At 34.9% G+C, this 22,613-nt stretch overlaps 3 protein-coding genes across 30 annotated transcripts; 1 reads left to right on the plus strand and 2 right to left on the minus strand.

Annotated features, from left to right (window-relative positions):
* Nucleotides 1-1,330: 1,330 nt before the first annotated feature.
* On the minus strand, nt 1,331-5,265 carry LOC133830211 (uncharacterized). Of its 28 annotated transcripts, none has more exons than XR_009891963.1 (10): nt 4,968-5,265; nt 4,833-4,875; nt 4,640-4,693; nt 3,609-3,697; nt 3,237-3,357; nt 2,783-2,872; nt 2,048-2,623; nt 1,866-1,970; nt 1,616-1,784; nt 1,331-1,528 (listed from the first exon to the last, which is right to left on the minus strand). XR_009891963.1 is itself a non-coding variant. In XM_062260135.1 (5 exons), the coding sequence occupies exons 2-5, from the start codon at nt 2,095-2,097 to the stop codon at nt 1,436-1,438; spliced, it is 417 nt and encodes a 138-aa protein (XP_062116119.1). In that variant the 5' UTR covers nt 2,098-2,631; nt 3,237-3,602; the 3' UTR covers nt 1,331-1,435. The 28 variants fall into 28 exon arrangements, 2 of the variants coding, with proteins under 2 accessions (XP_062116119.1, XP_062116118.1); XR_009891964.1 differs by having other exon boundaries at nt 2,048-2,631; XR_009891962.1 differs by having other exon boundaries at nt 2,048-2,626; nt 4,968-5,264.
* An 11,670-nt stretch (nt 5,266-16,935) lies between these two features.
* Nucleotides 16,936-20,555, plus strand: LOC133830213 (quinolinate synthase, chloroplastic). The gene is made up of 7 exons (XM_062260136.1): nt 16,936-17,811; nt 18,004-18,288; nt 18,593-18,811; nt 18,905-19,084; nt 19,314-19,817; nt 19,938-20,099; nt 20,182-20,555. Exons 1-7 carry the CDS (start codon nt 17,029-17,031, stop codon nt 20,245-20,247), a joined length of 2,199 nt encoding a protein of 732 aa, XP_062116120.1. The 5' UTR covers nt 16,936-17,028; the 3' UTR covers nt 20,248-20,555.
* A 506-nt stretch (nt 20,556-21,061) lies between these two features.
* LOC133830214 (multifunctional methyltransferase subunit TRM112 homolog A-like) lies at nt 21,062-21,649 on the minus strand. The gene has a single exon (XM_062260137.1). It carries the CDS (start codon nt 21,563-21,565, stop codon nt 21,197-21,199), a length of 369 nt encoding a protein of 122 aa, XP_062116121.1. The 5' UTR covers nt 21,566-21,649; the 3' UTR covers nt 21,062-21,196.
* Nucleotides 21,650-22,613: the final 964 nt, after the last annotated feature.

Consider the following 22,613-nt stretch of genomic DNA (forward strand, 5'->3'; position numbering starts at 1 on the left):
TTTGACCGAGTCTTAAGCCTCTGCTGAACGAATATTCAAATGTTTTTCAATTAAATATTCATTATTTTATTCAAGCTAAAAGAAGATCTTTTCACTCTTGAACTCTATAAATAGGACCTAGTACCCAGCCATTTCTCTCATTCTTCAAGCTGTGTTCAGAGCCTTCAAGCTGCTAGGTTTACTATTGAGTGATAAACACTTGGGTTGGGGTTATAAGCTTTATCATTTTAAGCTTTAAAAACACTTGGGAAGTAAGGTTAATAGTGTGTTTTTCGATATCGAGGTGTAGATCGTTTCTGATACATTCAAAGGTATTCCTAATCTTAAGTTTATTTCAGTTTAATTCTTTAGTTTTCTTTAGTTTCCATTCAGATCCTAACTCATTGTTTTTCCATTCATGGTTAGGTATTTAAGTTCTCTAAACTTAAGGTTTCCTTTTGGTAAGCTCTTCTTCTCGGTGGGTTAGATTCATTTCTTTTTCATATCATTCTTTTAGAAATACTCACCTTCTCATTGTTGGATTTTAGGAGTGATACAAATCCCATCCTTGTTCTCATATCCCGGTATTGGTAAGGAAAATAGGATAGACCTTGTATGTTTATATGATATGTTATGCTTATGTTATATGATATGTTTATATGTTATCTTATGTGATGTGATGTTATGTTATGTAATATGTATCGTATGTTTATGGCCTTGGGCATATGAATTGTATAGCTAACAAGCCCCAATAAATTATGGTCATATGACTTGCTTAGCTAGCAAGACCCCACCAATCTATTGGGCATATGACTTGTTTAGTTTACAAGCCCCAAGTAGTATAATGGCCATTGTAGTAGTACACGACATATGTTTATAGTATATGTTTATGATATGTTTATGTATATGTTTTATGTTATTAGTAGATTTTCCTTGCTGGACATTACGCTCATTCTTTTATTTTTATGTATGCAGGAAAATAGTTATGGCGGCGGAAGGTTTCTTGCCAGCTTGGGGTTGTGTATTGAGGAAGAATGGATTCGGTGGACTGCGGGAATGATTCGAGGACGACGTTGTTTTTAGTCTTTTTAATTATGTTTTCTATGTATTTTCCGCAGTTAGTTTTGTAAACAATTTTAATTAAGTTAAAGCTATGTTTTATTTTTAAAACAATGGGATCTCATACCCTGAATTAATGTATTTCAACATTTACTTAGAGTTTTTAATAAAGTTTATGAATGTTTCTTATGTATATTTGAAAGTAGTGTCTATGTATAGTAGTTTTAATGGTCCAAAGTCTTAGAATTAGTTGGGTCATTAAGTTAATTACAAAATGACTCATATAAGCATTGTAAAATTTAGTTAGACAACAAAAGTGTGTATATCTTCAAGAAAGTCTAGGTTAACATTGTAAGTATATCTCATTAAAAGTCTAAGTTAACAAAAGTGAGTAGACCTATGTAGTACTCATCAAATCCATAACGCATTGTGCCCATTCTTCACGTACTTCATTTATCTCATCCTTTGTGTAAGAGTTCTTCCCGCCACACTAAATCAAAATTCATTGCATGAGTTGAATTAATATACTTAATATTAAGGTAAAGCTAGAACTTTAATAATGAATATTTTCACTTACGTTACTAGTTAGCCATCGCATTGAAAACTCATTTGTCACGAAGTCTTTCATCATCCTCATAACATAGAATCCACATTGTACTGATTGTAATGGTTGACGAGGACACTTAACAGTTCTCCACGTGACTTCCTTAGTTTTCGCATTATTTGTGCGTAAATGTTGAAAGACACTAAGCAATAAAAACATAAACATTTAGATGTTAATTTTTAAATTAATTTAAAAGTGTGTAGTTAATTGGTTATATTTTTACCGAGAAATGAGAGATTTGATTTCATTTGGTGGAAAATTATGAAGAGAATCCAGGAAATAACACAATTGGTGATCAAAATCAATTATTATAAGGATCCAATGCTTTCTAACAAAAACACAAAAACAAATCATTACTAATATTATATATATTCACTAACAAAATACTAAAAGTGAAAAACTTACCCCTTATGATATGACAACAACCACATCTGACCCAGATTTGAATCAATCATACGCTTTGATACCCATTCAACTCATTCTTCTTTAGTGGATCCAACATTTGATAGCCAAATTGGCTCAACAAAACAAAAAAAGTGACTGATCTCTCTTTTCACTAATTGGAAGTATAAAATTCAACATAAAAAAAATATATCTTTGTTAAATTTATAAAATGCGTCATCAACAAAATTATAATTATTTTAAAAATATTTGATACTTGATATATAACGATACACATGATGCTCCAATCTCTTCCATTAAGCCTACGTGAACTATATCTTCTTGTGAGGCCTAATATCTCGAAATCTATCGAAACTTTGACCATGAAACTTGGCTCCACATACTTCACAGTAGTTAATAGACAATCACACACAAAACATCTATCAATATTCAATTACATATAGTAAATTAGTAAAGTAAATAAAATTATATATTCTCTTATTTATGGCTCCAAGTCTAATGGATGTAATCTCCCAGCCAACTTGGTAGTTTCTTCTCACGCCTGCACCTTTCTTTGAGTCCATTAAAGTGCTTCTCAACCTGCTGGACTTGAATTGAATCATTTTGATCTTATTATATACATATAATTAAGAAAAGAATTGAAATATATAAAACCATTTGATCAAAGCAAAAATGATTAAATAGTGTGCAACAAAGCTTGTGCAAGACTGTTTCAAGAAATATCATAACAAGCCTAACCTTGTATAAACTTTAACACTATAAGGAAAACAATTACAGCAAAAAAAAATTGACCACGTCAAGTAAAGCCAAACCATCACAGATGCGATTCTGCAAGAAACCATGTACTCAAATTGTATTATACACAACACATACACAAGATTCTTAATGAAAAGACACTCAAAATCTCAAAATCACAAACACATAGGTCTCTGTAACAACATTCAAACTAAGAAATCTGTAATTAATCTGTAAATATACCACAGCCCATGCAAGTGTGTGTAGCTATATAACCTGCAACATATATGGCTTTCCTTTGTTATCATTTGAAATATAGAAGAAACTGAACAAAACTACAATACAATAAGATGAAAAAGTGGCAAGCAGCTTAAGTAAATTAAACAGTTCAACTTAAACTAGTGAAGAGATTTCATAATGTGGCTATTCTAAGTCTAAGTGTGAACTACAAACTTACATTAAAGAAGGCTTACAATCTCCTCTCTTTCATTTCCCTGTTTTTTTTTCCTCATACCCCTTAGAACGTTGCTTGTTTTATGTTGTGAAAGTTGTCCCCTTCTAGCTCTTCTAAGAGACCTCTGTGCATCAGAGAGACATTGGCATTAATTGAAAGTTTGCTAACTAACAGTCTATAAAATCAACATCAAACAAGGATGCCCAATCAACACCCACAGTTGAATAATTATAAAAAATTTGAGCAATCAAATACCAACTGATTATATGTAACTGTTTTGCTGGACTTAAAATACAAGACTAATCTATAGAATGACATCTTATTAAACGTGTATCAATATAACCCAAACAGAGAAGAATCAAGTATGATGCTCACTCAAGTGCCCCAATTAAGCTGCTCTCCTTCCTCTTCGATCTAACGCATGCACCCAGTAAAGATAATCAATAAATTCTCTTTTTCCCAAACTATAGTTGATAACATAATTGTCAAAATAAAAAAAAACAATCAAAACAAGAACATGCAAAATATAACAAACAAGTAAAATACATTATCAAATAATTCACATAATAATTATATTTAATTTTCAACCACACACTTAACAACTTAGGAAAGTTATTATGAGTCTAGTATTTTGTTACCCATTTCAGTAAACACTTGGAAGACATTCAATCTAATTGTAACATGGAACACAATAACACTTAAAAGGACCAAAACAGAACACATATGAATAGCTAAAAACACATAACATCAGGTTGCAGCAATAAATAATATGGACAAACAAGCAGACAATCATCCCAATGTATAATGAAGCTTCATATGCATATTGAGACACCAAAATGATATGTCATGGGCTAAATTACATAGAAAACTAACTACAAAATAACATGCAAACTTGTTAAGTGATGCAATTGGAAACAAGATTTATACACTATCAAAATAATATATGACAGGTACAAATTGAAAAAGAAAAAGCACAAAATCCAAAATACATTTAAAACATATGCACACTCATTCAATAATAAAATGTTCAGATAAGAAAAGGCAAACCCCAATAATTACAGTTCATCATGTTAGAGTGTGGCCAAAATAATATAGAAATGATCAGCCATACATTAACATATATATGTTATAATTAATCAAATATTAGGCAAATTAATGAAAATAAATTTGTTGAAAATATATGTATACCAAAAGGAATCCTCTTGCAGCAAGTGCTAAAATATCTGCACAAGAGACAGTGTTACTGCAAACTTTCTCTCATTGTATATATATATATATATATATATATATAACAATACTTCAACAAGTTTTCTTTGAGCGGTACCACACAACTAGAGGCAGAAAAAAAACTTTCAGATTTCATTGAAAAAAATAAACTTAATATGTATATAAATATATTATGTTACCTGTGAGAAAAAGAGAAGAGCCACAGAGATAGAGATTGAACTTAGAATCGGTCACTGAAAAAAAAATAGCAAAATCAAAACAAGATAAAAAAATACAATAGTAGCAGAGAGAAAAAAAAACGGAAAAAAAAACACAGTAAGAACAGAGAAAGTATGGAAAAATCAAAAGAAAATAAAACTATAATAAACTTACCTAAGGACCGATCTGAGAGAGATATCTTTGAGTGAGAAAGAAACTATGTAAGAGAGAGAAATGTCGTGGGTTTAAAAAAAATAAGAAGAAAGAAGAAAACAGAAAGAAAAAAAAAAGATAGGATCTCTTACTTACCTGGAGGAGAGAGTGAGATCTAAGGGAGAGGTTGAGTGGAAGCTTGCATTGAGGGAGTTAGAGAGAGAAATGAGGCGAGGGGGAAAAACCTAAGAGGGAGAGAGAGAGGCGCGGCTCTGAAGGAGAAAATTGAGAGAGCAAGAAGTGGTGAGGGTTTTATTTTACGGGTTTGTATTTAAAAAATGGCAAAAAAAAAATTGATTCCAGGCGGGCATAATTGGCACGTATATAAAAATGGAATTAGCAACGATTTTTCAACGTAGTCGCTAAAACTGATGTCGCTAAAAGACAACTTTTTTGTAGATCACACCCAAATAAATTATATATATATGGAAGAATTCTCAATGGTTACTACCCATAGATGGATACTAACAATTATGATGATGTGGTAACATAGTAACTTGGTATAACAAGTCACCAACAAGTAAATATTTTTTTTTTACACTAATTTCGAAATTAATTATTTTTTGTTTGCCATAATTAATGGTGTTTCCAACCAGTGAGAAACACTAGCTATATTTAGAAATTGACAATCATTTGAAAAATAAAAATTTTATAATATTATATTTTCATAATAAATACACGTTTTTTCATCAAGTAACCCTTCCAAAAATTTGAAAAAATCAAAATTTATTTTTAGAAATATTAATTAACAACTATAAATATGGACCATTGATCTTAATCCAACGGTTAATATTAAAGTAACCATCTATGGGTAGTAACCATTAAGAGTGCACCTATATATATATATGTATGGTTTAAATAAATTAATATATTTTAAAATTCCAATAATCTAAAAAAAAATTAGAGCATCTTTAATAATTTATATTTATAATTACATGGTAGGTCTGTTCCCACACAACTGACCTACCATGTCACATGAGAAGTCATTTCCCTTACAACCGACCTACCATGTTATTTAAAAAAATTATTAAAAAGATACTCTAAATTGTTTTATAAGTTTTTTATTTTAAATTACAAATACTATTAAATAAAAATATTTTCTTATTTATAAAAATTAAATTAAAATTTATAATTATTAATAATTTATTTATATTTCAAAAATTATAATATATAATATTAATAAGTATATTTTTTAACCAGATAAATTTTTTATATGTATTGTTGTAATAAATTAATATATGTTAAAATTCTATTAATCTAAAAACAAATCTTTAATAATATATTTTAATAATGACATGGTAGGTCTGTTCTCACACAACCGACCTACCATGTCACATGAGAAGTCATTTCCCACACAACCGAACTACCATATCACATGAGAAGTCATTTCCCACACAACTGACCTATCATGTCATTTAAAAAATTATTAAAGAGATACTCTACATTATTTTATAGATTTTTTTAAAATTTTAAATTATAAATATGATTAAATTAAAATATTTTCTTGTTTATAAAAATGAAATAATTTTTTTTAATTACAAATAATTTATTAATTTATTTATCTTTCAAAAATTATAATATATGTAATATTAATAAGTATATATTTTTTATACTTATTTCATACCCAAATAAATTATATATATGTATTGTTTAAATAATTTAATATATTTTAAAATTTCAATAATATAAAACAAATTAGAGCATCTTTAATAATATATTTTTATAATGACATGGTAGGTCGTTCTACACAATCGACCTACCATGTCACATGAGAAGTCATTTCCCACACAACCGACATACCATGTTATTTAAAAAAAATTATTAAAAAGACACTCTAAATTGTTTTATAAGTTTTTTATTTTAAATTACAAATACAAATAAATTAGAGTATCTTTAATAATGTATTTTTATAATGACATGGTAGGTCGGTTCTACACAACCAACCTGCCATGTCACATGAGAAGTCATTTCCCACACAACTGACCTACCATACCATCTAAAAAATTATTAAAGAGGTACTCTAAATTATTTTGTAAAGTTTTTGTATTTTAAATTATAAATACTATTAAATTAAAATATTTTCTTGTTTATAAAAAATTAAATTAATTTGTTTTAATTACAAATAATTTATTAATTTATTTATATTTTAAAAATTATAATATATGTAATATTAATAAGTATATTGTTTTATACTTATTTCATACTGAAATAATTATATATATATATGTATAAAATTCAAATAATGTAAAATTTATATTTGTTAATATTACATTGTAATTATATTTTATAAATAAAAAATATTTTAATTTAATACTATTTACAATTTAAAATAAATAAATAAAAATTTGATAAAAGAGTAGTGTCTTAAATAATTTTTTAAAAGACATGTTAGTTCAATTCTGTGTCATTATACAAATATATTGTTAAAGATACTCTAATTTGTTTTTACATTATTAAAATTTTAAAATATATTAATTTAATTTAATTCTTTTATTTATTTATACTTCAAAACATTATAATGTAATATTAATAAATATAAATTTCTTACAATCATTTCATACATTAATAGCTTACATATAGATATATATATATATATTTATAGTTTTAATAAATTAATATATTTTAAAATTCTTATAATGACACATGATAAGTCGATCCACATAGTAGCGACCTACCATGTCAGCAAGGTAGGACATGGTAGGTCGGTCCACACAGAACTGACCTACCATGACAACATGGTAGGTCGGTTTTACATGAACTGACCTATTATGTCTTCTACAAGCATGGGAGTTCGGTTTACACAGAACCGACCTACCATGTCCACATAGTAGGTCGGTTCTCGCGCAACCGACCTCCCATGCTTTCCTTGGATATACATGATAGGTCGGTTCTGTGTAAACCGACTTATGAACATGTGTTAAGTTGGTTTAAGGAGAACTGACCTCTCATGTCCGATGGCTGCTGTCCAAATTGTAGTAGTGGGTGTTCAGGATTTATCGGGTAATGGGTAGTAATTTAGCAATTATTTGTACATGTCGGGATTAAACAGGGATCTATAGGAATACTTGAGGACTTAGCAAGATGTGGCATATGACGAAATTGCCCTTGGTGGCACTTGAGGATTAAGATAGGCTTAAGGGGTATTTTGGACTTTTTGGCTAGGGATAGATTTAAACACTTAGGCAACTGAGTGGCTTGAGAAAATACTGGAGTTAAGTAAAAGACAAAACAGAAAACCCCAGCTCTAAGTCTCTCACTCTACCTCTCGATTCACCCCCCCTCTCTTTGATGCTTGGAGATTTTTGACAAAAACTTGAGGATCCTAGGCTAAGGAAGTGAAGAATTGGAAGCTTGATGTGCTGGGAATTGGCTCAGGGTCAAATTTAGTACAGAGGTAAGCTCTTAACTTAATCTTTATGCTGAATCCTGCTGTGAAATGAAGGTTGCATGAGAGTTAAACTCTAAGTTTGATTTTGAGTGTTGGTGAGGATTAAGGAGTTGCTTATCAGTGGTTATGATGCCTAGGCTGTATGGATAAGGAATCTAGGCTCAATTTATTGGTTTAATTGGTGTTTGGGGTGAGAATTAATGGTTTAGGTTTGGGAAAATATGCAGAGAAAATGATGGTTTCTGGTTTTCGGAGGCCCAATCCGCGGCCCTGTTCTTCAGGCGCTGCAGCTAGCGCGTTGGAAGAGGCTGGAGAAGCCTCTGGTTCACCCAGGTGACGCGGCCCTAGGGGTGCAAGCTGCAGCCCATGTCCTCCAGCAGGGAGGGCTTTGCCTTTGACTAAGTAGCGGGCACAACCCTAAATGGAAAGAAAATGGAAGCTAAGGTTTTAAGCTCGGGAATGCAAAAGTTAAGGTTCAGGGAGAATTCTACTACCCGGTTTGGTATAATCCAAGGTCCCGAAGGCTATATTAATATTTCGAAGTTATTTATTGGTTTAAGACTTGATGGATGGTTATTATGATGCGTTGTGCCTAGGTTTTCAACGAGGCTCAGATTAGGGGATTGTGCTAGGGATCGCATTGGCTTATCAGCTCGAGACATAGGTAAGAAAACTGTTGTACCTGTAGAGCAGGGCACGACCCTATTGTTTGTATTTCAGAGCGCAACCCCATTGTTTATGTTTAATATATTTGTGGATATCTATGATTATTATGCTATGATATGCATGTTTGTGAGTGGTCGGCGATGGCCGAGAACGGCAAAGCCGGGTACGACAAGGGGCCAGGATCAACTTTGAGCATGCTGAGTGCAGGCCGCTAGGGCGAGACCCTCTCAGGGTGTTGTATCCACCCGCTCGGTGAAGACCGCGAACCCAGGGCTTGGTAAAGCGCTTGGGACAGCATAGGCCACTATGTGTTTAGCCTATTGGCTGTTTTGCTGCATATTGATTAAATGTTATGTGATATGTTATATGTTGTTTCTTGCTGGGCTTCGGCTCACGGGTGCTCTATGGTGCAGGTAAGGACAAAGGAAAGGTCGACCAACCATGAGTATAGAGCGTGGAGCGACGGGTACATGTTCGGCTTACCTGGCTGCCACGACCAGGGTTATTTTGGGAAAATGTACTGTAATGGTTGTTTTGTCGCCCAGGTCGACCTTAATTGTATCTTTGAGTTATAATGTATTTTCTAAACAATATTTTGGGATCCCAACTGTATAAATTTCTAAGATTTCAATGAATGACCAAATTTTTATACTTAATTTCTTTAAACGAGTTTTATTTCAGTTTAGTCACACTTTTAACCTAAAACCTCGATTAGCGAGCTAATGGCGCATTTTTAACTCACATAGTAACGACTCTAAGAAAGTAGGGCATTACAGAGAGTGAGGGTGTTGTGCTTCTTTCTGGTTTTTGGATCTTTCTACAGAGTTCCTAAGGGTAGAGTCTATCCCTTTCCAAAAGACTAAAATGACAAAATTTCCCCTGAATTAACCCTTAGTCCTTCAATGCCTCCAAGGGCAATCCCGTCATTTGCCACATCCCGCTAATTCCTCGAGTATTCCTATAAATCCCCAATTAATCTTGACGTACCCAAATAATCACTATATAGCTACTCGTTACTCGGTAACCCCGAACACATACTATGTTCCCAAAATACCCCTAGGCTCACCTCGAGCATGGTATTCGACACCGTTGTGACTATTCTGCTAATCCGCTCCCTAATGCCGTCTCGAACCACACATCTCAATTATATCTTCACAACAATGTGGTCTCAAGCACAACACACAAATAATCACATTTATGCCCTCAACGAGCCAAAATTACAAATATGCCATCTTTAACAAAAACGGGCCCACATGCATATTTAATTCACCTAAACATGCCTTTCTAATCATATAATCATATAATTCACGTAATCACACACTGATACACATATATCACAATTAATCACATAATAACATAATTAAATCAATTATTGCCCTCTCGGCACACTAATCAAGGCACTAAGCCCTATTAGCAGATTTGGGACGTTACAGAAAATGCAAGGGAAAAACGCAGATTCTGGGTTTGCCGCGGTGGCACTGAAACACCTACGGGTGAGCGTCGCGGTGCGTATGCGTTTCTTCAAGAGTGGGTTTGCTCTTGGACTATTGTGGCACCGCGACCCTTTAGAAGGGCGCCGCTGTGCTAATGTCCAAATTTTTGAGGGAGGCCTATAACGCCCTAAACTCCAAGGACCGTTACGATGTGCATTTTAAACAGTGCTAAACTTGCTAATCGAGTCATTTGGCCATAATCGTGTAACTAAGTATGATTAGTGGTTTAGGGTTAAATTTTTTGGTTAAGATATAACGTTTCACATAAATGTTTAACGTATACATTGGGATCCCAAAAATATAATTTAAAGGTTAATTTCAACAAAATATTTACAACCAGCTGACCTAAGCGGGAAAATAGGGTTTAACCCTAGTTCCTCTTTAAACCCTCGGCCGTGGCGGTCGAGCAGTCGCAAATGTACACATCGGCACCTAAGCTCTCCAACTCAAGGATGGTCCAACTTTCTTTTGCCTTTACCTGCACCACATAGCACCCGTGAGCCGAAGCCCAGCAAGAAAACTCAATATGCTCGTGAACAATAATAACATGTTACTAAATCATAATGTGCATGCCTAGCAATAATAGCCCTATTCAAGCATACAAATATGTTCAGATAGTGATGATTGTGGGCCATGCCCTCCTGAACGGATGACTATCAAGTCAATCCTATTCAGATGAGTGATTTAACACTTTGAGGTTCTGTTAACCATGATAGGGCTTATAGCCCTAATCAAATGAGTGACTGAGGAGTAAGTCACTAACATGGGTTCCACACCCTCAGATGAGTGACTGATGAGCCAGTCACTAACTTAAACCAAATGAGTGACTAATGAGCAAGTCACTAACATGGGTTCCGCACCCTCAGATGAGTGATTGATGAGGGAGTCACTATGTGGGCTCAGCACCCATAGCCATGTGACGATGCAGTCACCTAGACCTTCTGGCCCTGGCTCTAAGTGACTAGCCATAGGCTAGACAAACGCTTTTAGTTTTCATCGAACTTGAGGTCGGTCCGACATTAATGCTCATGATGGTTCATTCAATGCAGATGTCGATTAGATCTAATCTTTTCGGCTCTGCGTTCATGACGCTTATGTCGCTCCTGACTCATAGGTCAATAACATACGACCAGTGCTCATTAGTGTTGTCGAACTTGACTAGTAAGTCACAGCTTCACAGTTAGTTCTGACACCATTGCCGATTCTGACTAATAAGTCAGTGCCACGCATAAGTAAGCAATGCAACCATGTATATATCATATGTCAAATATCCAAATGTAGGGCATTGAACATGCTTACTTAGCAACTACTAGCATACTTGTGATCATTCACAAATGCAGAGACTCAAGCTCTGATCGAACTCATATTCAACATTCATGGCATGCCCTAATCACATGTTTCTCATGCATCACATGCATCACATACTGGGTGCAGTTTTCTTACCTCTAGTTCGAGCGAGAAATAATAATTGAACGACCCTTGAGAATGATCGATCCTGTAATCCCTTATCGGTCACCTAGTCACAACCAATTACAATCTCCATTAATGAAAATCAACAATAAAAGGGTCTCGACCTAAACCTCACTCCCGAGACCCCGAATTGTACCCAAACGGTGAGTAGATTTGATCCCGAGCCTTAGGAATTGAAACCCCGAGCCAAAAAACCCTCAAAAGTGCCTAAAATATGCATTAGGAAAAATAGGGTAGCACTACAGCGCTGCCCCCCCCTAGCGCCCCAGCGCTACAGGCATGGAAGTTTTGCCTTGGCTAGCGCTGTAGCGCCACCCTTTGGGCGCTGTACTGCCCTGGTTCTTCCCTCCTTCGACTCCTCCATTTCCAACCTGAAAAACAAGATCCCAAACTCCATCCAAACCCCTAAATGAACCCAAATACCATCTACACATGACCTAGGCATCATAACCCAAGTAACCCTAGCCAAAAACTCCCATAAATTCCCATTATCCAACTCAAAATCCAGCTGAAACTCAAATAGAAAAACAAAGCACGAACTAAAGTTTTAATGGTTAAAAACTCACCTCAATCTCAGAATCACACCCTCTTCAGTGGTGGAACACAACCCAAAACCCTCAAGGCTTGGTTCCTCAAAAAGAGCATCAAAATCCAAAGAGAAATGAAGAAAAGAAGAAGAACGGGAGAAGAAGATGAAGTGCTCTGCTTTCTTAAGCTTTCTATATCTTTTCAATGATATATATCCTTAAGGTCAAAAGACCAAAATGCCCCACGGTTATTTAAAGTCCTCTTAAGGCTACCAAGGGTAAAAGTGTCCTTTCCCGCCTATCTCGTTAATCATAATTAACACCCTCCAATTCCCGTTACTTCCAATATTCTCAAATACTAATAAATAATATCCCATTACCCTTTAATTCCCGGTCCCGGCAATGTTCTAATCCTCCAAATAACCCCCAGACTCACCTCGAGCCCTGAAACTAACCCCATTATGACTAGACTGAAAACTTGCATTCCATGATCGTCTCATACCGAATGGCTTGAACAAATACACATATAATGTGGTATTATTCATAATTCTCCAACATGCATGAAAATACACAATTACGCCCTCAACGGGCCAAATTACCAAAATGCCCTTATAATTAAAAATGGACCCATATGCATGCATTTATCATTATATTATAATATAATTCACATAGACATGCATATAATCATTTAATAACATAATATATCAATTATGGCCTTCTCGGCCTCCAAATGAAGGTCCTAAACCTTATTAGGGATTTTGGGGCATTACAAGGCCTTTCAGACTTCTGCGGAGCTGCGACCCTTAAGGGGGGCGCCGCGACGCTAATGTATATTCAAGGTATTTTTGTAGGTTTTGGGAGTTAGGCTCAGGGGACGATTCCACTGCCTAGATTGGTGGAATTAGAGGTCCTGAGAGCTAGGTCTTAGTCTTTGAGCCATTATCATATTTATTTCCTAATAAATGTACCACTTATGTTGTGACTAGGGTTTCCGCAAGGATCGGAGAAGGGATCACACTCAGGGTTGTTTCATTATCAACACAGGATTTGAGGTAAGAAAACTGGCACATGCACCAAGAGTAGGGCATCGTCCCCTGACTATTGAATACAGTTATAATCGTGCCTTGAATTTGTTAAAACCTTTGGGATCCCTTGTGTATATTCAAATCTTTTAAATGAGAAGTTGAAATTCCATTGACCAAAATTTTTAGTGCCTGAACCATAGTTAAACTTAATTACACTTTTGAGTCCAAATGACTCCCTTAACGAGTTAAGCACTGCTTTAAACACAGTGTAACAGTCTTAGATTAGTAGGGCATTACACTTTTCACACAGATTTATCAAGGAAAATTCAAATCTGTAAAAGGAAACCAAATCCAGATCATTACCCATTACGCGACACTGAAGAGCACTTTGGGGAAGTGAGGCAAGAATACACCTTCATGAGTCTCGCTTAGGACAGCCAAGATCCAAATAGTGGCTTAGATTTAAAGAAAAGAAAGGAAAGCATCCATGGTTGGGATGACTTTCAACCACCTCCTGCCTCCACAGGCCCAACACGAGGAACAGATGCGACAAAACCTCTGATACCGATCTCCCCTCCGGACGCTACATTTTAGAAAGTGATACCTAGTGCTGATAAGATAGATTGCTATATCATTTTTTTAAATTAAAAAAAATTGTGAGATCATGGGTTGCTGTCACAAAAAACATAGGAAAATTATAAGTCTTTTGAAATCAAACCTATATAATTAAATTGAAACATAAAATTGTTGTGTAAAATCGATACGCAAGTGCACGTAATCGTAAAAAGTAATAAAGAGTAAGTGAGATCGTTCCCACGAGGACTGTATATTAAGTACCAAAACTTAACTCCTATTTCTATTTGGCTAACGATAATTGAGTCCCAAGAATTAACTATAATTATAAAACAAAAACCTGCAATTAACTTCAAGAACTGAAAATAAACAACGTTAAGAAAATTCAATGGATTAAAAACTAGGGCAATCAATTTCATCAACCATCCTCTTTAATTCTTATTAACACAAATCTTACTATTCAATTTTACTCTTGTGATAGTAGGTCAACAATAATAGCTTATATTCGTACTAGGATATATAAATCTCAATCCTATGCAAATTTTCTACATTCTTGTGATAAATAAACATAAGATAGACATTAAGATTAACAACCCTAACACTACACAGACCACATAGGTACTATCGTCCTAATATGAAATCTATATTTATTCAATTACAGCATATTTAATTCTCACTTCTCAGATTTCGAATCAAAATCATATATTTCATGTCAATGGTGATCAATCATTCACAAGCATTATATTCAAATTGAATAAATCACAAGATAAAATTGAAATCATAAAAATTGCATTAATTTAAAATAAATGTTTAGGAGAATCCATTAACACCCTAGAAAAATAGTTTAGTTCATGACAAAATTCATAATAACCATAGAAGAATTAAAAGGCATCCAAAATACAGAAATTCAAAGTAGAAAAGAAGAAAATTGTGATGAATTCTTTGATTCCACTTGCAATCCTCCACAATGTGCCTTCGGCCGTCTCCTAGTTTTAATCTCCCTCTGAAATCATCATTAAGAAAGATTTTATAATCCCTAATTAATTCTATGCGAAAGGACAAAATTGCCCTTGAAAAATGCCCTAAATTTGGCTTCCGTACGGACTGGCGCCGCAACTCCACGTGATAGCGCCGCGGCTCTAATGCATTTTGCGATCTAGATCTCGTCTCTGGATTTCGTAGCACTACAGTGCTGCCTGATAGAGCCGCAACTCTAATTCTGATTTTTAATAGAGCCTCAGCTCTGTCTTATAGAGCTACAACTCTAATTTTGGCAGATTCTTTTCTTCTTCTCTGAAACTCTTAGGGCTGCGGCTCTACACCATAGAGCTGTGACTCTAATTCCAATTTTTCACCAAATCATCAATTCGACCCCTAGTTTCGCCTAGTTTCCATTCCTTAGCCCATTTAATACCATTTCATCAAGAATTAAGCGCTTTTCCTCCAATTTCAAGCTATTTCCTTTATAATCACACTTAATCCTGAAAACATAATAAACACCGGCATAATATTGTATAAAACCAAATAAAAGATTAAAATTGCATCTTAAAACACGCCATAAAAACATACCAAAACTAGTCTTAACAAAAATCTTAAATAATGAGCTATAATGCATCTTTATAAATAATTGAGAAAAAATCCTAAGACAACATATAAATTTTAGGTTTCCCTTTTATAAAAATAATGATAATTGATTTTGGGAAACTATAAGATTATTTTTTTCTTAATAATTATTAAATTAATTTTTTAGTATTAATAAGTATATATAACCAGGTTGGAGTTGGGGCAGAGCACTCAATGCTGATCCTAACCCGCCTCACTTAAATATTAAGCAAGGAATCTCTACCCGGTGTCCCGCACCACTTAAAGTGGCGAAAAGTCACTCCATTAGGGTTGGATAACTACATTACCCCATACGATGAAATTGACATCCCTAAATAGAATGATACCCTAAAAAAATTGTAATAAAATGAAATTAAAATTGTTTTAAGATGAAATTAGGATTGGACATGGCGTAGTACTATATGAGCTCAGAGAAGATAAGATTTGGTGAGGATACATTGGTGAGGATTTTACTGATAGAGGACCAAGATTGTAATGTTGTACACTATTGGGGTAGGTCGATACCCTACCGTAAAATCTTCCAAGGAGTTAATGCCATGTAATTTAATATTAAATAAGTAGTATTGCTATTTGGCAATTAGGGGTGTACACAGGTCGAGTTTTCGGGTTTTGAGTGCATCGGGTTCGGGTTTTGCGGGTTTCGGATGGAGGAAAGTAGTACTGAATCCGATCTGAAATTTTCAGGTTTTGGGGTGATTTCGGGTTTTGGGTTTGGTCGAGTTTCGGGTGGGATTGGTCCAAAAATGGGCCTTGGTAAAAAAATTTCAAAAACACAATTTTTTTTTTTACTTTTCACATGTTTTTTTTAACTTTATTGTTAGTTTGGTAATGTTATTTTTTACAAATTGAGCCTTGGTAATTTTTTTTTGTTGAAAAAAGCATTAATTTTTTTTAATTATGTTCGGGTTCGAGTGTAACCCAAACTCGTGTGCTCTTAATTTCAAAACTCGAAGCCAACTCGAACCATGTCGGGTTCGGACCGGATTTCACCCGAATTTGACGAATTTTGCAAAAATTCAAATTTTCGGGTTGCAGGTCAAGCAAATTTGCTGATTTTTCGGATCAAATGTTCACCACTATTTGCAACTTAAGACACCCAAAGCCGTCTCTAGAGAGAAATTTTCTCTCGCTTGATTTGTCTTGCCAATAGCAATACTCACAATAAGAAGATGTCAGTTAAAAAACCAAAGAGAGGATGGGGGTTCGATGGTGATCCACAATATTGGGCCCATGCATAATACATTTTTCGAATTTTAGGACAAATTTCAGAGTTATTTAATTAAATGCGCGCCTTACTCCTTTTTTTGGCTCAGTTGTTTGGTCTTGGTGTGCCACTCCTCTCCTTTTCAGCCTCCTCGGCAAATCCATCCATTCAACCTCTCTCTCTCTCTCATGGACTCTTCTTCTGTACCTATGGCAGTCAGAGCAGCTTCTTCTTCCTTTTCCTCTTCCTCTTCCACCCTTTTCTCCATATCTCAACAGTTAAACCCCAGCTCCAAACCGGGTCTCTTTAAGCTCCAGACACACAAACCCCCGTTCGTCAAAACTCTTAAATGCATCCAATCACCTTCTTCCCACCACCCGGACCCGTTAAACTCGGCTACCCGGAGAAATGGATCGCGGTTCTCCTGCTCCGCCGTTACCTTTTCACCCTTACAGACAACTGAGCTCGTCCCGTCTAAGCATCAGCGGTTGGTCGCTGAGTTCCAGTCATTACCGGAACCAATCGAGCGGGTCAAGCGATTGTTGCAATACGCGGCTCTTCTTCCAACGTTTGATGACTCGTCCCGGCTTGACACGAACCGAGTCATGGGTTGCACCGCTCAGGTATGGCTGGAAGCGAGTTTGGACAAGGAGGGGAGGATGAGATTCGCGGCTGACAGTGATTCAGAGATCACGAGAGGGTTCTGCTACTGCTTGGTTTCGATTCTCGATGGGGCGGCGCCAGAGGAGGTTTTGGCGATGAAGACGGACGATTTGGAGGCTCTGAACGTGGGGTTGCCTGGTGTGCAGCGGTCCAGAGTGAATACTTGGCATAATGTTTTGATAAGTATGCAGAAGAAAACCAGAGCTTTTATGGCGGAGAGAGAAGGGAAGCTGCCGTTTGAGCCTTTTCCTTCACTGATCGTCACCGCAGATGGGATTAATGCCAAGGGGAGCTATGCTGAAGCTCAGGTTACCCTTTTGATTGAATTTTCATACTTGTAAATAGCATACCATAACATTATAGTCACTAGTTATGAATTTGTTGTTGCTTTTCCTTTTCTTGAGACAAAATCAGATTTGTTTTTTTTTTTCGAGGGAATAGAACAATATTATAATTTTAATAATGTATGATTTGGTGACTCTTGTCCTTTCTACTTGCAGGCGACATATTTGTTCCCTGATGAGTTTAAGGTTCAACAACTGGTTAATGTTTTGACAGAGAAGAAAATTGGGGTGGTTGCACATTTCTACATGGACCCTGAAGTCCAAGGTGTCCTAACAGCTGCACAAAAGCAGTGGCCTCACATCCATATATCTGATTCATTAGTCATGGCGGATTCCGCTGTGAAGATGGCCCAATCAGGATGCAAATTCATCACAGTTTTGGGTGTAGATTTCATGTCTGAAAATGTGCGTGCAATTCTTGACCAGGCTGGTTTTGCCGAGGTGGGCCTTCTTCGTTAATCATGTCCTGTCATGTATCTTCTTCGTTAATTTGTCCTGTCTTTTAATATTGGCATTGTAATATAAAATAAACTTGATATTCATGGAGAACATGGGAACAGTTTTGATGAATGAGTTCAGCCTTTTGGCTATGAACTAGTGTTAGTGGTTTCTTTAATTTACTGCTATATGTCGCTTAGAGAGGGCTAGATTAGCTTGCATAGTTTATTGCAGGGTCAACTGTTTTTTGGTATTGGTAACATCACACTAATTAGTAGTTTTGTTTCTGATGTATGTTAAAAACCAGGTTGGTGTGTACAGGATGTCAAATGAACGTATTAGCTGTTCTTTGGCAGATGCTGCTTCTGGTCCTTCCTATATGAGTTATCTTGAATCAGCTTCTAAGGCTTCTCCTTCTTTGCATGTTGTCTACATAAACACTTCACTTGAGACAAAGGCCTTTGCCCATGAGCTTGTGCCAACAATAACCTGCACTTCTTCAAATGTTGTCCAAACCATTTTACAGGTTCGTTTTGTCCTACTATGTGCTTCCCATTCATGTTTCATGATTTACCCAGTTCATCTTAATTGTACTTTCTTAATAATTTTTCCTCCTCAGGCTTTTATGCAAGTGCCAGATTTACATGTATGGTACGGGCCCGATTCATACATGGGTGCAAACATTGCGGAATTGTTCCTGCAGATGACCAAGATGACTGATGAAGAAATTGCTGAGATACATCCCCAACATAATAGGGATTCGATCAAGTCATTGCTACCTCGCCTGCACTATTACCAGGTATTTTTATTTTCTGATTCTTTTTTGTCTGAAGGTCACTTCTTGGCATCTTCAATACCATAGCTTATTTGCATTTAGTTACACATGAAGTTGTGTTCTTCTTTCATTAGGAGTATAAGCACCTTTTTTGTCACAAAAGAAGAAAGAAGCGCCTTTCATTTCAGGCCCTACTTTTACATGTTTCATTTTCTGATCATGGGCCTATAACTGCCCATTTTTACCCTATTAGGATGGAACATGCATAGTACATCACCTTTTTGGACATGAAGTTGTGGAGAAGATAAATGAAATGTACTCGGATGCATTCTTAACTGCTCATTTTGAGGTTCCCGGGGAAATGTTTTCTTTGACGATGGAAGCAAAGAGAAGAGGAATGGGGGTAGTTGGTTCTACTCAAAATATATTGGATTTCATAAAACAAAGGGTTCAAGAGGCTTTAGATAGAAATGTCAGTGATCATCTCCAATTTGTGTTGGGAACAGAATCAGGAATGGTGACCTCAATTGTTGCTGCAGTTCGTGGCTTGTTAAATTCATCACAAAATGGAGATAAAGTAAAAGTTGAGATTGTGTTTCCAGTTTCATCTGACTCAATGACAAGTACATCTTCAAATTCATCCCCGGACGTCAAATCCATTAAGGTTGACGATGTGATACTACCTGTTATACCTGGAGTTGCTAGCGGGGAGGGATGCTCCATTCATGGTGGCTGTGCATCCTGTCCATACATGAAGGTTAGCACACTCTTTCTTGTCTTTTTGTCATTGGCACTTGATGGTATGTTATTTCTGGAGCTATGATCATGTCTTAATTGCTTGAGCACAGTTCTGATGAGTTTTCCCATGATCTTCCAGATGAATTCTCTCAGTTCCCTCTTCAAAGTTTGCAACCATCTTCCTGATGAATCAAACATCCTAGCCCCATATGTAGCCGAGCGATTTAAATGCCAAACTCCAAATGGAAAAAAGATAGCAGATGTTGGGTGTGAACCAATTTTGCATATGAGACAATTCCAGGTTACTTTCTTGCAACCTTTTGCATATTGTTAGGACCCTTGTAAGTTTTAGGCCCGACTGATCTTCTATGCTTGTTTTACAGGCCTCGAAAAAACTTCCAGAGAAGCTGGTTAATCACATCCTCCAATCACAAAGCAATGTGAGATAATTCTTATTTGGTTGAGTGAAGGTAGCTCAAAAACTGAAACAGTTGCATACAACTATGATATCGTCAAAGCCCTCCTATTGAAAACACATTCTGAATCTGGAAGAGGCTGTAATCTCAGAAGATTTTGGCTTCTCAACAGAATTTTTTGCTTCATTTTGTGAAACAGAAGTGCACTGACTATATGTACTTCAGTTTTTACGAATTTATAGGAACAAAATGAAATTGCAATGTTTAAATTCACACCACATCCGAATTAGAAACTAAACAATTAATACAATGCTTCGGTTACTTATAGTTAAGGATGACAATTTGTCTCATGTGCACTAACAAATGGCAATTTCGTATTTAATTAGTGCTGAACGAGGTTAATTTCCTCATATTTGCCCTTTAGAAAAGTCCAATTATTTAAAAGACTTTACTTTAGCATATTCCAAACAAATCGGACCGTTTCAATTTTGATGATTTCTAACTCTGGAAATGGATAATTTATGTGTAATAAGTTGGTAGCAAATGTATCTTTGTGAAATGAGATGAAAATATTTAAGATTTGTCGTCAATGGCAAATCATTTAAATGCTTTGTGATAGTTTTTTAATTTTAATTTGTCCAACCATTTATAAATTTGAGTCTATGAAGTATATTTATTCCGTGCAAACAAACTATAACCAAAGCAATTCAATCTAACCAGGTTAGAACAAAAGTTTTATAACAATTAACCATTTTTTATATCACATTTTTTCATTTTTTTTTTGCTAAAATCCTCAAGGCAAGGCTAGTAAAAGTAAAACACTTGTATAGTAAACAAACACACGAAATTGCTAAACACATATTTATATAATAAGGCTTTTTGATACAGATTTAACCAAAGACCGATAAATAAAATTGAGTCCTACTCTGTATAAGGAAAACACTCAAATCCAGTAAGTCTAATTAAAGTGGCTTAAAACCAATCAAACCTCATCCTCGTGGAGCAGCATATTGGGGATCCCCTTGGTGACCGGAAACCGGCGACCAGTCTCGGGGCAGATGAGTGCGCCTTCTTCGAGGTGAAGTTGGAGGAGGGCGTGGTGAAAACGGCGAAGGAAGTCGTCGGAATCGAGCATAGAAGGATCGACCTCGTTGGGGAGCTCAGTGTAGCCGATTGAGCGAGTGGCCTCGACTAGAACTTTCCAGTCGATCTTGGAGAACATGGATTTGAGAAAATCGGAGTTTAGGTCAACCTCTTTCTCGACCACTTTCTCCGCTTCGATCCGGAGAGGGAAGCCATTGGTGACCCCCTTGATGTTGGAGGATAACATGTTATGAGTAAGGAGTCTCATATTGATGATGTAGAACCCCTACCCTTTTCAAAGTTTCTGAGACTGATTTCTAAAACGTAAATACGCCCTAACCCTATTATAACTGTAGTTTTTATTTTCCTTCATAGATATACTTTTTTTTAACCCCTCATTTTTTTAAAATAGTTTTCAAAAATATTTTTAAAGATTTTTATTTACAAAATAAGTTGTCAAAAAAACAGCTGAAACAAATTTTGACAACAATTAGAACCTAGTTCGTAGTATCACATTAAAAAAGAATTAAAAATCAATAATTGAACAACAATTTGAATTCAACTCATTACATATTAACACGTTTTTTTTAATTCAAAATATATATTAAAACAAATAAACACCAATTATATATCAACACAATAATAAAATAACTATACATAAACTTAAATAAACTAAAAATCAACATAAAAACAACTATATATTAAACCTAAATAATACAAAAGACAAAAGATTGGCAAAACTATAAAAATGTAAAAATTTCTTTAAAATCATAAAATTAAAAAAAAAATTGTTAGTCCATAAAAATATAATTTTTTAAGTATATTAGGTAAATTTCTCATAATTATAACGAGCTTTGTTCCACATTCGTTATACTTTCTTTTAAGTATAATTATTTTTTATTAAAAGTAAAAGCAAAATTAACATTTTGAAGGCAACCAAATGTATTATTAAAATTTGAAAGGGTTTAGAGCACTACGAAGGATAAAATTTATTTAAACAAAATCTAAAATAAAGATTAAAAATGAGTAAATATGTTTACTCAAATCTCACTACTCTTTTTTTATGAAATATTTTATGCATTTATACTTGTATAAAACAATATAAGCCAGCTATATCACTAAACTAATTAGCAAAATAATAATAATAACAATAATAATAATAATACAAAATTGGACAAGGCGATATACCCTACTGGGCCAGAAATCCCACGACACATTTATTTAAAAATAAAATTTATATTAAAAATTTAAATATACAAAAAAAGTAAACTATATAAAAATTAAAATACCATACGTTTTTTGTGATTCAAAATACT

This window comes from Humulus lupulus, chromosome 4 (genome assembly GCF_963169125.1).
Source record: "Humulus lupulus chromosome 4, drHumLupu1.1, whole genome shotgun sequence".
NCBI lineage: Eukaryota > Viridiplantae > Streptophyta > Magnoliopsida > Rosales > Cannabaceae > Humulus > Humulus lupulus.

Bases quoted from the DNA above. Each gene is read 5' to 3' on its own strand.
- LOC133830211 (XM_062260135.1), bottom strand. From the start codon at position 2,097: ATGATTGATTCAAATCTGGGTCAGATGTGGTTGTTGTCATATCATAAG. The intron at 1,971-2,047 runs GTAAGTTTTTCA...TGTTTTTGTTAG, and splicing joins TTGTTGTCATATCATAAGGG to AAAGCATTGGATCCTTATAA. The intron at 1,529-1,615 runs GTAAGTGAAAAT...ATTTTGATTTAG, and splicing joins TGCGATGGCTAACTAGTAAC to TGTGGCGGGAAGAACTCTTA.
- LOC133830214 (XM_062260137.1), bottom strand. From the start codon at position 21,565: ATGAGACTCCTTACTCATAACATGTTATCCTCCAACATCAAGGGGGTC.
- LOC133830213 (XM_062260136.1), top strand. From the start codon at position 17,029: ATGGACTCTTCTTCTGTACCTATGGCAGTCAGAGCAGCTTCTTCTTCC. The intron at 18,812-18,904 runs GTTCGTTTTGTC...TTTCCTCCTCAG, and splicing joins TTGTCCAAACCATTTTACAG to GCTTTTATGCAAGTGCCAGA. The intron at 19,818-19,937 runs GTTAGCACACTC...ATGATCTTCCAG, and splicing joins CATCCTGTCCATACATGAAG to ATGAATTCTCTCAGTTCCCT.